Raw genomic sequence first — 13055 nt, forward strand, 5'->3', positions numbered from 1 at the left:
TGATTTTATGTTGCATCGTTGAAAGTTTGCAAGGTTTCTAATGCTTGTAGCAGTGTTGAGCAAAAGGCAAATATACATTGTAAATTCGATTGGTTTATATCAATCAATATAAAATTTAATGACAAATCCCAAATAAGTTTTAAGAAGTTGACAATTGAATTTAAAATTTACGAGATAACATGTACATTCAGTAATGTTGGAAAACAGATTAGTCGTAATAAATGGTATACAGAAGTAGGTTCAAGTACGGTCTATTTGACTCACGAATTCCGGGAACTTTAAGTTTAGTAACAGTAATGATCGTTCTCGACCATTACTATGTAAGAGCAGCTTATATGCAAGTCCCAAACCCTTTAAAAATCAATTACTGGATAACATATATTTTGAATTGGAAAAAAAAGGAAACCGAAGTATAATGAAGATTCGAATGATTGAAGTCTCAGAAGAAAGAAGTGAATTAGCTTTAATACCTTTAGACAACATTTGTAGGCATGGTTTTGTAGCCAATCAAATGGAAACAGTTGGTGAACAGACATTTTTGATGGAGTTGACAGCCAATAAAATTATACCACGCTGACATGTCGTTTTGTAACTTCTCTTTTGTCACTCAGCTTAAATACTAAATGCAGAAATAAGTTTCAAAACAGTGAAATTTTCCCTAATTTTATGTAATATCATAATGATGTCAGATATTCCGGAAGACTGATACTTTAATTGACACACACATTAATAAGCATTCACAGTCCGAGGGTTGGGATGTCTCAGGGACAAATAAAAGATCTGTTTTCAATAATTTGTAATTTATAATAATGTAATGATTGAAAATAATCCTCAATAGCATTTAGGTTGGGATGTTCTTGATGAGGGTAAATCAAGTAAGAACCTTGTTCGTTCGAAAACAAATTTACAAATTATTTATCTTATACAATACGCAAACTTCTTATTCTTTTTTATTTACTTTTGACTTTTGTCAAGTAATATTACAAAGATTGGATCCGGTTGAAAAAAAGATTTATCTCATTTTAACTTGAAATATATAGTGACAAAGCACGATGAGTACTTAACCATACATAAGATAGTATATTTTTGAAATAATTCGAAAATGATTAGAATAATGTTGCAATTAAATGCGTGCCAACTGACACCATGAACATGTAAAGATGCAGAAACAAACAGTCCTATAAAAAGACAGACAGGAACAGATCTTTATTTGCATACTTTGTGTTAAAATCATCTTTTTGTATATACATTTTTGTAATTTGTACTATACAAATTGGTACATACAATTACCTGTTAAGTGACACTGATCGAAATATAAAAGTATTGTTACAATATTTAAACAGTTGATATAACCTCGAATTACAGAATGTTAAAGTAATACTTTTAAATGGTAAGGCGATTCGATATTCCATCGAGTTTGAATAACATCTTTTAGTGTGTAATCTGACTAAAAACCAAGTTATGCATACTTAATTATCAAGCAGAAAGGACTAGATCAATAGTAGATATTCTTTTTATACCGTTTCATTAACGACAAAATCGATTTCAATGTACTTTGTGCAGTCTACAATCTACGAGATGTAAATATTCTATTCACCTTTCATAGCGGGAAGATTTTATTTTAATATCAATTTAATACTTGAATCAATATTGATGAAAGACTTCTCTAATACAAAAATGTCCTATATTATATTTTCCAAATAACCCCATTAGGGTAAACAAGAAAAGCGAGGTATACAATACTGATCTATTACTCTCGAATAAATCTGGTTTGCGGAACACCTTTGGTGATAACGAAAAAGTTAAAGTGTCTTCCGTTTACCTTGACGACAAGGATATAAGTTGGTATTAATTACACCTGGTGGCATTTGTGACTCTCATTTTTTAAATCTTTCGGACTAAACAAAATGGATCCACAATGGAAAACTTATCATTCTCGTATGCAGCATTTGGAAAGGAATTTAGCGGATCATGATTCCCGTTTTAATAAATTTGATCACCGTAATGAAACTCATTCAGCTAAGTTAAGAACGCTAGAAACACAATTAGAGGATTTAAAATTGGATAATTCAAGACTTTATAATGAAGTTGTTTCCTTACGTTCACATGAGAATCCCGGACAGAAAAATGTGGAGCAAAGGTTGAATCAACAGCCACCCGATTCATACAGATCTGGGCAACATACTGACAGATATCATGATGAGAGGGGTCGGCCTGAATACCGACAAGAAGACCATGACCGCCGAGGAGAACCACAAAAGAGGAGAGATTTAGACCGAATTGAAATGCATGAAGGCAATTTTAAGCCTTACGCTTCCAATTACTACCAAGACAAGCTAAACACACGGAATCCGGTAAGCAGGTGTCTGGTTAACGAGCTAACGAGCTAAAGTGCTAGTGTAAATGTACTTGTAGTGGGTAGCAATAGTTTTTTTTCTTAATCATAAGCTTAACTTAAAAGAAGTATTTCAAAGTAAAGGATTCACATAATTAAAAAGGTTTTTATATGCAAAATGTTCAAAATGCTATAAAAAAAAACTTAGCATTTAGCAGAGTATGTCGTACTTTGAAAACGTAGGGTGATGCTATTGAATTTAATTGTCTTCCTGCATTCGTGTGCTTTAATATACAAATATACAATAGAATTCCTGTCACGTGTAATGACAGTAAATGATATTCCCTGTTTATGTCCTTAAATAATGGCATGAATTATTTTAATTGTTGCTATGGCATGAAATTAGGAACACAGATTCGATAACGATTGATATCGTACAATTTAGATGTGGTTGGCTAAGGAGTTGCTAGTGACAATTGATTTTTGATGCGACAGACATAGAATGTATCGTATAACAACATACCTACATGAAGTCTTATTGTCTAAGCCACAATGTTCAGCCTTTTGTGAACTCGTTCGCTGTGCTCATTCGACAAAACAGGAAATTTAATTGATCTTAGCAAATATTTCGATTTAACAAGAAGTTAGATAATGTGACATTCTTTACCAGAATCATTATTTATACAGTTTGAAGTAAGGGAGTGAATTACATTTTAATTTCTGACTATATGTAATTCATATAGGTTATGGGTATCCTTTGATACAAAATTAATACAAATCATGTAACATTTCAAATAATGTATGAAATCATCTTCAACTGCAGTTAATATTTTTTTTGAAATATGTAAAGTTATTAAAAAAATCCTTAAAGTGTACAGTTTAACTCTTATATAATGAATTTGCACTAAGGTTCATTAACTTTTTTTCTATTTTGACCCGCTGAGTGAATCAATTAACAAACAATTGGGCATACCACTTTACCAATATCGTCTTATACAAATTGTACATCAAACATATGAATGCTATTTAAAGGAAAAACTTATCTGAATGTAAATCACTTTGTATGAAATACGATTTTTAAAGATAAGTTGTAATTCAAAAGATAATGTTGATGGCGGCGAATTGATAATCACAAACTATGAAGAAATCAAACCCAATAACATGATATAAGTTATTTCTATAATAAACCTTACTTCGTTCTATACATTTGTTTAACAAAACATTTCTTATATTATATACAAATATTTAATAGCTTTGACAATGATCACTTTTTTCATAGATGTCATCTAGCAGATTATACTTAATTATAATTTCTTTAATATATAGCCATAGTTTCCATCACCCAAGTTAATCATCATAGAAAGTAATATTATATTGAAGTGAGAATATTAATTCATATTTAAAGCAAACTTTAATATGTATGATTATAGCATTTTTATGTTTAACTTGACTGTGTTTAGATTATGTCTAAAATATACGATATTTAGACATCAAGTGGTGCTGAGGACTTTAAGCAGATAAATGGCCATTCTGAAAGGCTGTGATGGATGATTAAGTACGTAGCCACGTCTTTTTTCAAGAACACGCCAATTGCAAATTCTTCCTACTTAACATGTTTTTTTGTGTTCTTTCGCAGACAAAAAACCAAAATGTTCCACTCTACGAATCAATCAACCAACAGCAGAACCCAGCTTTTTCGTTACATTAACAGATATCGAGTATATCACTTGAAACTAAACAAATAACAATCAATCAGTAATGAGTAGAAAAGACTTGTAGCGATATATGTCTATATAGAATGTTATTTTGATAATTATTCAGTTCTTGTTTTTGGTCTTATCATCATGTTTGTTTTCCGATTTTGTTTTCTACATTAGTTATATATGCGTTGGTTTTCTCGTTTCAATTGTTTTACATCTTGTCATGTCGGTGTGTTTTATAGTGATCTATACGATAAGGCTTTTCCCTATTATAGTTGCGTACATATGATGTTTTCATTATTTGATTACTTTAAAATTGATTTTTTTTAAAAGATTTCTTTTTCCCTTCTTTAAGAAAGAAGGGTGTAATCGCAACGTTATAAATCATATTTATATACTAAACCGCTAACGGGATGGAACGTACTTGATTGTCAATGATGAAAGATAATCTTTCAATCAGTTTCATTGAGGTCTGGAACTGGCATGTCAGTAACTGCTAGTAATACATTGTTCATGTATGTATCATTGTCATTTGTCTTATATTCTTTTGCAACCAGACATCGGACTTGCACTTCTTTAAAACTGAGTTTTTGCGTACTCTGCTATACGTTTCTTTATACTACATTAGCCAGAGGTATAGGGGAGGGTTAAGATCTCACAAACATGTTTCTCTCCGCCGCAATTTTGCGCCTGTCCGAAGTAGGGAGTCTCTGGCCTTTGTTCGTCTTTTTTTCCATTTTAGTTCCTTTAAATATGTTTTTGAAAAAGTACACATTTTTTAAGGGGCCAGCTGAGGACCAGTTCCGGATGTGGATTTTTTTTCTCGCTGCGTCGAAGACTCATAGGAGGGCTTCAGCTGTTGTCTGCTCTTTGGTCGGGCTTTTGTCTCTTTAACATATTGCCCATATTAATTCTCAATTTTATAATTTAATGTAAAATTCTTTTAATATTAAGACTTCAGGAAATATTTCATTCGAATGACTTCTTCATTTGTCAAATACATTATTTTCGATTTTTAACTTTATATTTATTGACCTTGGAAATTAACGTACAAATATATTACCAAAAATCATAACATTTAAGTATTGAGTGCCCTTTACATGTGACTGAAACGTTAAAACTCACAAGAATATAGATTATGTTTGCTTTAGTCGTACAAATGTCATACTATTCAAATAAAATGCTTCTATGTAAACCTAATATGTTTTGAGATTACCTATAAAATATACCATATACAAATAAACGATAGCTGACATATTTAAATGAAATACCAAAGTATGTCTATTTTGTACGATGTGTCTATAAGAAGAAATTGAAATTTATTTGCACATACTTATATCTTTTATTCCAGAAAGGAATTACCCTTATAAGGTTCAAGTGGTTTACGGAAAAGGAATATTTGTTTTGTTATTATTTTATTATGGTGACGGGGATATATTGTGAAATCGGTGGTGGGGTTTTGTACTTTTGATATGAATATTTTCAATTCTTATAGGCTTTCATTTCAATATGAATTTAAATATGCTTTAAATGAGAGATTTTACGCTTTTTGACAGTAAAATAGTGTCTTTTGACAAGTTATTTAGAGTATTTCAAAAGGGATATTATTATTTTCTTTTGAGATAAAAATTTAAGATTACAATAAAGTTATAGAAAGTTTGCCTTTTAAATGTAAATTTAGTTTGAATAAAGAAAATGTTAAACTAAATTAGTGTTATTTAAAAAAAAATACGTAAGGGAAATAATCACAAGGTATTCTTTATTAAGCATAAACTTTTGTAGGTTAGAGAACAAAATCTGTCACATGAGATCTCGACTCATGCTGTACCACCTCCTCATGTAAGTTATCCTCATTTGAATAAACCGGTTATGAATAATGTACCTTATTAATAAGTAAACATAGTATATAAACAATTGATGTCGCGTGTTTCAGTTGTTTTTTCTGCCCGAATCTCGATCAGAGTCGACAGAAAAATAAATGTCTTTGCAAATATTGTTATTCGGTAAGGAGCGACCCTTTGATTTTAATTGAAGTTTCATGATTTTGGAAATGGATGTGTTCTAGAATAGAAGAACATTACATTTGAACCTCAATCATTGAAAAAATTGAAATAGAAATCCGAAGAACATTGATAATATTGTTGAGCATATTGCCTATTCAATTCACGAACAGAGCTATGCTGGCAATAGAGTAGAACACAACAATTATGTTGCTTAGATCAGTAGTAGCGAGTGAATCAAATGCTATTATGCTAGAGAGACAATTAGCAGAACCTCTTTATAGCAGTTTAAGTGTGTATTTTTACTAATTCGCCTTTTCGTCATTTGTATTGTTCTAAATGCCATTTAAAAAGGAAAACTTTAACATTAAATAAATTTAAAAGTAGGTGGAATGAATTTACATTTATAAATGATGTTTGCATAAAATCTTCCTGACAATTTTGTTAGCTGCAGTGAATCCATAAGTTCTGCATATGCCCTGCGTGGTTTTGTGTTTTGAGTTTTCATATTTGATTATAGATTTCGATAATAACAATAAGTGGTTTTAGTGAAGTTGGCTATTTTTTTTTCAGTATGTTTTTTTTCTGTTTTATTTAGCAATATGTTTGTTGTTTCTAATCTAGTTTGACCTTGTTACATTTAAAACTTTAACATTCGTCGAAGTCTTTGAGTTTTATTTATTTTTACATATCTTAGGGGATTTCACAGCGTTAAACAATCAAGATACATCAATCAACTTTTGTGGAAATTCTCATCACTATATTATTTACAGTGTATTTAAACAAAAGTTATAAGACGGGTGTGAATGTTGGCGAAAAAAATAAAACCCGCATCATCGAATTTTACCTTCAGTTTTTGATTGGTTATTGTTGCTATCTTAGGTTTCCTTTGTATTGTTTTGTTATCATTGTTGTTTGTCTTTTTGTCGTTTTACTTTTTGTTTCATCATGGCGTTGTATTTTCGTATTGGACTTTTACTTGAATCTATGTTTCTTCTGTCTGTGTTTTTTCCATGTAATTTTTAAATAAACCCCTAGTCTTCGAGATTATCCATTCATTTCCTGTAAATTCAGAAATTGATTTTTGTTTTAGATTGACTACAAGTCGACAGGAAATATTGAACCAGTAAGTAACACTAAATAACCATAAAGCAGGTGTTATCATGCGATAAAATAAGTTGCATCTTGCAAAACCACAAAAGAATAAAAATCAAAACAAAATTTGGCTTATATTTTTGACTTTCAAATTCGTCATTGATCAAGGGAAACAGATCCAGAGGACGTAATAAAAGTGTACAGAAAAAGCGTCCAGACTAAGTAAATCATTTTGTGAGAAACATTGCATTCTCAAACCAATATACTAGTAATACAAATTATGCTATGAGCTTACAACAAAATATTTTTTTTTAAATGTCTATCAAAGATACAGAAAAATTATTGATTTGGGAGATGAATGCATTTCTACAACATATTTCATCAAATATACTTTATTTTTCATTTATTCTTTGTGGTAATGTATATATGATGTTTGATAATTTTTTCCCCTACACATTCAGGTTTCTAGGCCAGAGAGTGGAGTTTATCTTTTTATCAGAACTCACAAGGATGCTCTGTCAGATATTAAGACAAGCTTCCAGAAACACAAAACCATGTTGAACCAGAGTGGGATGTTGACAGGAATATCAACAAGGGTATGGTTATGTTTTATTTGTAACCAAATTAATATAAGAGGGTGGACATGGGTAAGAGCACATCGGAATAAAGTAGCGGGAAACGAAAGTCTGGATAGGGAAGTGGGAGTTTGGGGCGAGTAACGGAGGATAAAGGGATGAAATAGGAATATTCTAAGAACTTTGTTTGATAAAGATTTATTCCTTCTTGCTTTTCCAAAAAAAAATTAAGATTTTACAAAATGGTAAATCCGAGGTAAGTACATCATAATATATGTAAAAATCTCCGACCACGATTAGGGCATTCAACAGACACAAAAAAAATCATCGTAATTACAAACGAATTTTGCACACCATTCAGTTAATAAGATACTACGTTTACGTTAAATAAAAAAAAAATCAGGTAATTCTTATAACACACGAGGGTAGCCGAGTAATCTTAGCACTTTTAAAGTACTGCATCAGTACATTGTAGCCTGGTAAATCTGAGGTATGAGGTTGTGGGGTCAAATTTCTAAGGAAGCAGTTTCGCTCGATACAATTCTCATTTGACGAGGAATGTCAGTTTTCCTACCAATCGAAAAGTCGGTATTTCAATTTATAAATAAATCAATTAACAAACGAAAAGTAATCTCTTTCATTTAGATAAGAATTTTCAAAATCTTATATTCAAAAGAAATTCAATTTTGATGATAAACATTTCTAGGTAAGAATTACTGGTGACTACAGCAATTGGCAACTGAAACGAGGACCAGCTTTTGAAGACCACGGAGTTACTGAGTATGACACCGATTATATTGTTATAGTTCTTTGGTTCCCAAATGCAAAGGCGGCTAAATACTGGATTGACTATGATAAAGATTTTAAGGGAGCGTCGTTTCCTGCTCCATATGGGCGGGACATGGTTATAGTGCCAATCAATTACATCCCACCAGAAGGTAGGTCTACCATGGCAATCAGTATGAGTACATGTAAGATTTTGTTTTACTGAATATGTTACTGTAATACTTTATTTTCAACTCGGTTTGAGTAAATATTTCTTTTATGTGTTTTTCAATAGTTAAGAGCTCGTTGAAATCAAGCGGTTGTCTTTGAGCGCTGTCTGCCATTTTGCTTTTGGTCATCTTTGCAATCATAAATCGGGATGTTAGTTTTCTTCTTTAAATCTGTAATGCACGAAACTTTACATAGCTATATGATATTAGATTTGTTCTCATTTTTGAGGACCGTTACAGCGCCATATACATTTTCTTGTTTACATATTCGTCCTCTGATAAATAGTTGCGTATAATTTATAATCATACATGAATGTACATCACCTAATTTTTAGTTATTTTAAAGATAGGGCTAACAAGGATTTAGATGAAAAATTGAGCTTGCTTTTGGGAATAGCAGAAGTTTAGCCTTACGGGGGTATATCTATACCGCCCCACAAACACCGTGTCTTATCGCACCGAAAGCACCAGGACATCTTACCCAGACAAGGAAACGGATATTACAATCACATTAAGATTGGAGGTGGCTGCGTGATCATACATTCAAAACAGACGATGTGTTTTTGCGAATATTTTCACTAAAATTTCTGTGGAATTCTTGCGATATCTTTTTCAGAAACTTATAATTCTTTTTAAAAAAAAAAACCTATTGCTTTGTCTCCAAAATTATTTATTAAATTCAATTTGATACACACAATAAGAATGGAAGAAAACATTCTTAAACTGGTGACATTTCAAGAATAAAAAATCCAGCGTTGCTTAAATCTACGTCAGTTGGTCTCTAGGGCAAATTGTCGCATTTGCAATCTTAACATATCTTCTTATTATTTTGTATCTACTCAAATAAAAGTACAGAACCATCTAAATCAGATTATATATTATTTTAGACGGATCATGTAGAACATTTTTACTCACTGAATATCCAGCAGTGAAACATCCCGATTACTTCCGAACAGACATAATTGAACCAATGAGAGACATTCTACGTGATTATAATTGTGAACCGTTTGTTGTACGTACTAACAACGCTAGTGTTGATCGAAGCAGCTGGATTGGAACCGGAAGTACACTGGCTGTACATCGTTTCCCTAACGACACAGAGGCTCAAAGATTTCTTACAGATCGTAAGTAAACTGAAGATTTTGTTTCTGTCCCTTCTGCGGGTAGAAAAAGAAGTCTGTTGTTTATTTTTGGTATTATTTTACTAATGTTTTCAATTTCGGTAGTATATGTACCAGATGTATCGTTATGGTGTTTTGAAGTGGCATTTATTTTTTTCTACCAGACAAATGTTAAATTTCGTGCTTTTTTGGTTTGATCGCAATCGTCGACATACATGATGCATACCCTAAGAATATTCAATATTTTTGTCCATATCAGCAATTAGGAAACGCAAAGGATACATAAAATGTTCACAAAAGAGAGGCAAAAACTATCAAAGAGATATTCAAAGGGATATTCATAGGTCGAAAATAAAATGGCAATGCCATGGCAACAAATGAAAACTCGCCTTAATAAACTCATCAAAGATACCAGGACTAAAGTTTTACATTTATGCCAGACGCACGTTTCGTCTACAAAAGACTCATGAATCAGTGACGCTCGAATAAAAAAGATTTAAAAAGGCCAAATAAAGTACGAAGTTGAAGAGCACACCGAGGAACAAAAATTCCCAAAAGTTAAAAACTTAGGTAATCTATTCCTGAGGTATAAAAAGACATAACCGTTCAAAACACAGCATAGAGAAATAAAGACCCATGCAACACTTATCCCACCAAAAACGGAATGGAGTTGATTCTGAAGGTTAAACAGATGCTGCTCCACATATGGGACAATCCATCTATGAATATGTAAACAATATGATATTCTACGGGAATTGTTTTGAATACCCGGTATTTCAGTGTCATTTCTAATGGAATTTTTTTTCTCATAAACAGTTCACCATACTAGTATATTGTAAATATTGCGTTTTAATTGTTTATTCTTTTTCTTTAATTCAATCTAATTTATATTCCATTGCAGCACGTGCAAGAAATTTAAGAGGAAAATTGAATGGCGTCACAAAAGGAGGCCGACATACTACTGTCAAGTTTACAATAACTGATTTGGTATAAATATAGAAATGTCAATATCATAAACACTTCCAATTTCCGCCATACAATGTATGTAGGAAATCATTAACATTTATATGTATGTATTATATCAATACGTGTATTTTTATTCACAGAAGAAATGTTACATTTATCTCTATACTATATGATGTTGACACAAAATATCTCCCATGTTTAGCAATTCTTATAAGGGTGATTTCCTTTTCATAAAGATATATTGAAAATTTTTAAAAATCCAGATTTTTAAAAATACATTAGGCGAATTCCTGTAGATCTAACAAGAAAAACAATTAACATACAATTAGAAGAAAAACAAAAGCCCTTACATAAATGGGCGATAACTCACGCTTGCAGAAAAAAAAATAACAGTTTGTTCTTCAAAATCAGGATACGATATACACGTTTTGAATTAAAATTTATTAAACCATTTAAAGACTATGCTTAAATACAGTTTCTCAAATAACATTTCAAAGTTTTCCGATATATCGGTTGTAATATATATTGTTGTTCCTAAAACTTTATTTATATTGCTGAATGGATTCTCAATTTAACAGAGAATACATTTGTCCCGTAACTCATTGCAATATTTTTGTGTGCATTATTTGATTTGGTCATTCTTTAAACAGTTTAACAGTTACGAGTATTGCCTCTTGTCTAAGCTTTAGTCATGTCAGCTTTAATACCAATAATTATGATTTTCTGTGGTAGTGAAATCAGTAGAAGTAAAATGAAGCATAAATACGTCCTTGGGACAAATTTCTCTATGTTTACGCAACAAAGGGAGGTATTTGCAAAACTTTGTTAAACGGTCATATATCCAATACTTGTTAGACATCAAATGCGTACTGTGCAAGATATACAATAAGTATAATACATGTATGTATGTGTGGTGCATGATTTGTGCATCGTATAACAATATTCATAGTTGTATTTTTTAATCTTTTATTCCAATTATTGTTGTGATAGATATGTGTTATGGATGAGGGTTTTTGTTTGACTATGTGATAATGTATATACTATTTTGAATGTTGTTTAATTATCTGCAAATATTATAATATAAAAGATCTCTTCTTTTAAAGAAATCTATGTATACTGTTTTTATATGTAATATATTCAAAAGAAAACTTTGTATTTAGGCATGGAAACTGTGTTTTATAAATAAATCATCTAAACAAAAAAAGAGTCTTTGAATAGAGAAACCATAGAAGAAACCTTAAACATTATAAACCTAGGCGAAGCCGAAATAACAATATTGTTTTCTAATATACTATATATATAAATATAGCTATGCCAGAGGGGTAACGTTACAAAACATGTTACCTCCTGACTAACGTTTTAGAGTAGAGTGTAAATTCGTTTCAAAAAACGAAAAGGGCATTTTTATACAAGATAAAGCATTTTCTAATATAGAGTTAAAAACTTGGGACAGGCGCAAAAGAGACAATAACTCAATGTTGGACAGATACATGTCACCGTATAGTTTCCAATAATATGCATGTGTCAATACGCTTTGTCAAGGTCCTTTGAATATTTTACAGACTATTAAAGACTTGCCATAAACATAATTAAGGCTGTGGCTTGGTTGAACTAGTGTTATCAGATCTAAACCTTTTCTTAGTTTCAATCTCGATTTGTAGACTCACAAAAGATATACCACAGAACATAACATAGGAGATCGCTACAGGGAAAGCACTTAACCACGATGATAAGTAAAACGAAAAACGGACAGTAGGTTCAATCAACAATCAATCGTAGATCATAAAGTTGGTTTTCTCATAAGAATTATTGTTCTCTTGACTGTAGTACTGTGGCCTTTTTAATAGCTAACTATTATATTCGATATGAGTGTTGTACATTTTGTGAGAAAGTACATCGCCCTACTATAGTTACATACTCGTTCCCTCGGCTCAGATGGATAGTCGTCTTATTGGTAGACATACCTTTTATATATATATATTTAATGTGTTTTATAAAATAATGACGGCAGAAAATACCAAATGGAAAATAAAAATAATAAGAAGTCGATGAAAAACCGTTTAAAAAATATGAAAAATAACGAAATCATTATGACACATCACGGAGCATCACAAACCGTAAAACGGGAATGATTTACCCCTGATTTGAAAATAAAAGGCCGTCCAACTCCCTAATATCTGTTTGTGTACATTACAGACATTTTAACAACAAAGCGCATGCACTATTTGTGCATTTCTCGGAATATAGAATTCTTAAACATTACTACCC

At 31.3% G+C, this 13055-nt stretch overlaps 1 protein-coding gene across 18 annotated transcripts in view; it reads left to right on the plus strand.

Moving 5' to 3' along the window:
• Positions 1–11949, plus strand: part of LOC134721431 (uncharacterized) — a 49124-nt gene extending 37175 nt beyond the window's left edge. For 10 of the 18 annotated variants that reach the window (XM_063584441.1, XM_063584438.1, XM_063584437.1 and 7 more), the window contains 7 exons: positions 2112–2354; positions 5818–5874; positions 7129–7161; positions 7592–7726; positions 8412–8643; positions 9588–9824; positions 10723–11949. In XM_063584441.1, the coding sequence (XP_063440511.1) occupies positions 2112–2354; positions 5818–5874; positions 7129–7161; positions 7592–7726; positions 8412–8643; positions 9588–9824; positions 10723–10814 (1029 nt within the window). In that variant the 3' untranslated portion in view covers positions 10815–11949. The remainder of the gene's footprint in view (positions 1–2111; positions 2355–5817; positions 5875–7128; positions 7162–7591; positions 7727–8411; positions 8644–9587; positions 9825–10722) is intronic. The other 8 variants (XM_063584450.1, XM_063584451.1, XM_063584454.1 and 5 more) reach the window with 3 other exon arrangements.
• The last annotated feature ends 1106 nt before the right edge of the window (positions 11950–13055 follow it).

This window comes from Mytilus trossulus, chromosome 6, assembly GCF_036588685.1.
Source record: "Mytilus trossulus isolate FHL-02 chromosome 6, PNRI_Mtr1.1.1.hap1, whole genome shotgun sequence".
Classification (NCBI taxonomy): domain Eukaryota; kingdom Metazoa; phylum Mollusca; class Bivalvia; order Mytilida; family Mytilidae; genus Mytilus; species Mytilus trossulus.